This window comes from Procambarus clarkii, chromosome 26 (assembly GCF_040958095.1).
Source record: "Procambarus clarkii isolate CNS0578487 chromosome 26, FALCON_Pclarkii_2.0, whole genome shotgun sequence".
NCBI classification, from domain to species: domain Eukaryota; kingdom Metazoa; phylum Arthropoda; class Malacostraca; order Decapoda; family Cambaridae; genus Procambarus; species Procambarus clarkii.
In genome coordinates, this window is record NC_091175.1 from 45,454,190 (window position 1) to 45,459,448 (window position 5,259).

At 49.4% G+C, this 5,259-nt stretch overlaps 1 protein-coding gene across 1 annotated transcript in view; it reads left to right on the forward strand.

Moving 5' to 3' along the window:
- Positions 1-2,802: 2,802 nt before the first annotated feature.
- LOC138368973 (calphotin-like) overlaps positions 2,803-5,259 on the forward strand; it is a 75,522-nt gene continuing 73,065 nt past the window's right edge. The window contains exon 1 of the mRNA XM_069331703.1: positions 2,803-2,995. Within this exon, the coding sequence (XP_069187804.1) occupies positions 2,803-2,995 (193 nt within the window). The remainder of the gene's footprint in view (positions 2,996-5,259) is intronic.

The window sequence follows — 5,259 nt, forward strand, 5'->3', positions numbered from 1 at the left end:
TGCCACATAATCGCCGAACAGGCGATCTCCTGGAGTGCTGGCGCCTACGTCTACCCCTGATCAAAGCCTTGAGGGCACTGACCGAGTCAGCCAATCTGCTGTCCCGTCTCGGTGCTCCCTGGTGACGTCACCACAAGACTGGCTGATTGGCTGAAACCTTCCCGCTCCACCCAATCATATCTCTCGTTGTATAGTCTCTAGGCTGGTGTCAAGGCATCAGGCAGAATTTTGCTCTTTGTCCATGATCTTTGGCGCCATTTTGTCGCGTCTCTCGTCCTTTGACAGTTCCTTAAAACCAAACTTGTACTAAACTCGGCCTCTCGTACTTTCCTTTATACCTTAAAACATTCTTTAGGTGGGCCAGCGGCTCATTAGGCGGGAGTAAGTGACTCTTGGTGAGCACTTGGACGGTGCCCATAACACATGTTCCTCCAGCATGTTCCTCCAGCATGTTCCTCCAGCATGTTCCATCAACATGTTCCTCCAGCATGTTCCTCCAGCATGTTCCTCCAGCATGTTCCATCAGCATGTTCCTCCAGCATGTTCCTCCAGCATGTTCCATCAGCATGTTCCTCCAGCATGTTCCTCCACCATGTTCCACCAGCATGTTCCTCCAGCATGTTCCTCCAGCATGTTCCTCCAGCATGTTCCATCAGCATGTACCTCCAGCATGTTCCTCCAGCATGTTCCTCCAGCATGTTCCTCCAGCATGTTCCTCCAGCATGTTCCATCAGCATGTTCCTCCAGCATGTTCCTCCAGCATGTTCCATCAGCATGTTCCTCCAGCATGTTCCTCCAGCATGTTCCTCCAGCATGTTCCATCAGCATGTTCCTCCAGCATGTTCCTCCAGCATGTTCCTCCAGCATGTTCCATCAGCATGTTCCTCCAGCATGTTCCTCCAGCATGTTCCACCAGCATGTTCCTCCAGCATGTTCCTCCAGCATGTTCCATCAGCATGTTCCATCAGCATGTTCCATCAGCATGTTCCTCCAGCATGTTCCTCCAGCATGTTCCATCAGCATGTTCCTCCAGCATGTTCCTCCAGCATGTTCCATCAGCATGTTCCATCAGCATGTTCCTCCAGCATGTTCCTCCAGCATGTTCCATCAGCATGTTCCATCAGCATGTTCCTCCAGCATGTTCCTCCAGCATGTTCCTCCAGCATGTTCCTCCAGCATGTTCCTCCAGCATGTTCCTCCAGCATGTTCCTCCAGCATGTTCCTCCAGCATGATCCATCAGCATGTTCCATCAGCATGTTCCATCAGCATGTTCCATCAGCATGTTCCATCAGCATGTTCCTCCAGCATGTTCCTCCAGCATGTTCCTCCAGCATGTTCCTCCAGCATGTTCCTCCAGCATGTTCCTCCAGCATGTTCCTCCAGCATGTTCCTCCAGCATGTTCCATCAGCATGTTCCTCCAGCAGGTTCCATCAGCATGTTCCTCCAGCATGTTCCATCAGCATGTTCCATCAGCATGTTCCATCAGCATGTTCCTCCAGCATGGTCCTCCAGCATGTTCCTCCAGCATGTTCCTCCAGCATGTTCCTCCAGCATGTTCATCCAGCATGTTCCTCCAGCATGTTCCATCAGCATGTTCCATCAGCATGTTCCTCCAGCATGTTCCATCAGCATGTTCCATCAGCATGTTCCATCAGCATGTTCCATCAGCATGTTCCATCAGCATGTTCCATCAGCATGTTCCTCCAGCATGTTCCTCCAGCATGTTCCTCCAGCATGTTCCTCCAGCATGTTCCTCCAGCATGTTCCATCAGCATGTTCCTCCAGCATGTTCCATCAGCATGTTCCTCCAGCATGTTCCATCAGCATCTTCTATCAGCATGTTCCATCAGCATTTTCCATCAGCATGTTCCATCAGCATGTTCCTCCAGCATGTTCCTCCAGCATGTTCCATCAGCATGTTCCATCAGCATGTTCCATCAGCATGTTCCATCAGCATTTTCCTCCAGCATGTTCCATCAGCATTTTCCTCCAGCATGTTCCTCCATCATGTTCCTCCAGCATGTTCCATCAGCATGTTCCATCAGCATTTTCCTCCAGCATGTTTCATCTGCATGTTCCTTCAGCATGTTTCTCCAGCATGTTCCATCAGCATGTTCCATCAGTATGTTCCTCCAACATGTTCCTCCAGCACGTTCCTTCAGCATGTTCCTCCAGCATGTTCCATCAGCATGTTCCATCAGCATGTTCCATCAGCATGTTCCATCAGCATGTTCCTCCAGCATGTTTCATCTGCATGTTCCATCAGCATGTTCCATCAGCATGTTCCTCCAGCATGTTCCATCAGCATGTTCCATCAGCATGTTCCTCCAGCATGTTCCATCAGCATGTTCCATCAGCATGTTCCTCCAGCATGTTCCTCCAGCATGTTCCATCAGCATGTTCCTCCAGCATGTTCCATCAGCATGTTCCTCCAGCATGCTTCATCTGCATGTTCCATCAGCATGTTCCATCAGCATGTTCCTCCAGCATGTTTCATCTGCATGTTCCATCAGCATGTTCCATCAGCATGTTCCATCAGCATGTTCCATCAGCATGTTCCTCCAGCATGTTCCTCCAGCATGTTCCATCAGCATGTTCCTCCAGCATGTTCCTCCGGAACGTTCCATCAGCATGTTCCTCCAGCATGTTCCATCAGCATGTTCCTCCAGCATATTCCATCAGCATGTTCCATCAGTATGTTCCTCCAGCATGTTCCTCCAGCATGTTCCTCCAGCATGTTCCTCCAGCATGTTCCTCCAGCACGTTCCATCAGCATGTTCCATCAGCATGTTCCATCAGCATGTTCCTCCAGCATGTTCCTCTAGCATGTTCCATCAGCATGTTCCTCCAGAATGTTCCTCCAGCATGTTCCATCAGCATGTTCCTCCAGTATGTTCCTCCAGCACGTTCCATCACCATGTTCCATCAGCATGTTCCATCAGCATGTTCCATCAGCATGTTCCTCCAGCATGTTCCATCAGCATGTTCCATCAGTATGTTCCTCCAGCATGTTCCTCCAGCATGTTCCTCCAGCATGTTCCGTCAGCATGTTCCATCAGCATGTTCTTCCAGCATGTTCCTCCAGCATGTTCCATCAGCATGTTCCATCAGCATGTTCCTCCAGCATGTTCCTCCAGCATGTTCCGTCAACATGTTCCATCAGCATGTTCCTCCAGCATGTTCCTTCAGCATGTTCCATCAGCATGTTCCATCAGTATGTTCCTCCAGCATGTTCCTCCAGCATGTTCCTCCAGCATGTTCCTCCAGCATGTTCCTCCAGCACGTTCCATCAGCATGTTCTATCAGCATGTTCCATCAGCATGTTCGATCAGCATGTTCCTCCAGCATGTTCCATCAGCATGTTCCATCAGCATGTTCCTCCAGCATGTTCCTCCAGCATGTTCATCCAGCATGTTCCATCAGCATGTTCCTCCAGCATGTTCCTCCAGCACGTTCCATCAGCATGTTCAATCAGCATGTTCCATCAGCATGTTCCATCAGCATGTTCCTCCAGCATGTTCCATCAGCATGTTCCATCAGCATGTTCCTCCAGCATGTTCCTCCAGCATGTTCCATCAGCATGTTCGTCCAGCATGTTCCACCAGCATGTTCCACCAGCATGTTCCTCCAGCATGTTCCTCCAGCATGTTCCATCAGCATGTTCCTCCAGCATGTTCTTCCAGCATGTTCCTCCAGCATGTTCCTCCAGCATGTTCCATCAGCATGTTCCATCAGCATGTTCCTCCAGCATGTTCCATCAGCATGTTCGTCCAGCATGTTCCATCAGCATGTTCCATCAGCATGTTCCTCCAGCATGTTCCTCCAGCATGTTCCTCCAGCATGTTCCTCCAGCACGTTCCATCAGCATGTTCCATCAGCATGTTCCATCAGCATGTTCCATCAGCATGTCCCTCCAGCATGTTCCTCCATCATGTTCCATCAGCATGTTCCTTCAGCATGTTCCTCCAGCATGTTCCTCCAGCATGTTCCATCAGCATGTTCGTCCAGCATGTTCCTCCAGCATGTTCCTCCAGCATGTTCCATCAGCATGTTCGTCCAGTATGTTCCTCCAGCATGTTCCTCCAGCATGTTCCATCAGCATGTTCCTCCAGCATGTTCCTCCAGCATGTTCCACCAGCATGTTCCATCAGCATGTTCCATCAGCATGTCCCTCCAGCATGTTCCTCCAGCACGTTCCATCAGCATGTTCCATCAGCATGTTCCATCAGCATGTTCCATCAGCATGTCCCTCCAGCATGTTCCTCCAGCATGTTCCTCCAGCATGTTCCTCCAGCATGTTCCTCCAGCATGTTCCATCAGCATGTTCCTCCAGCATGTTCGTCCAGCATGTTCCACCAGCATGTTCCTCCAGCATGTTCCTCCAGCATGTTCCTCCAGCATGTTCCTCCAGCATGTTCCATCAGCATGTTCCTCCAGCATGTTCCTCCAGCATGTTCCTCCAGCGTGTTCCATCAGCATTTTCCTCCAGCATGTTCCATCAGCATTTTCCTCCAGCATGTTCCTCCAGCATGTTCCTCCAGCATGTTCCTCCAGCATGTTCCATCAGCATGTCCCTCCAGCATGTTCCTCCAGCATGTTCCTCCAGCATGTTCCTCCAGCATGTTCCTCCAGCATGTTCCATCAGCATGTTCCTCCAGCATGTTCGTCCAGCATGTTCCACCAGCATGTTCCTCCAGCATGTTCCTCCAGCATGTTCCTCCAGCATGTTCCTCCAGCATGTTCCATCAGCATGTTCCTCCAGCATGTTCCTCCAGCATGTTCCTCCAGCGTGTTCGAGCTAGATGGTGTTGTGATTGCGAAGTCGGATTGCGAAAGGGATCTGGGAGTTATGATTAGTAAGAATTTAAAACAAAAGGATCAATGCATAAATGTTCGTAATAAGGCAAATCGGACACTTGGATTTATTAATCGCAGCGTTAGTAACAAGACACCTGGTGTGGTTCTCAAGCTATATCTTGCTCTAGTTAGGCCCCATTTAGATTATGCAGTTCAGTTTTGGTCGCCATATTATAGAATGGATATAAATTCACTTGAACGTGTCCAGCGTAGGATGACTAAGTTAATTCCCCAAATTAGAAATCTTTCATATGAAGAAAGATTAACAAAGCTTAAGTTGCATTCACTGGAAAGGCGAAGAGTTAGGGGTGACATGATAGAGGTTTACAAGTGGATGAATGGACATAACCGGGGGGATATTAATAGGGTATTAAAAGTATCAACACAGGACAGAACACGA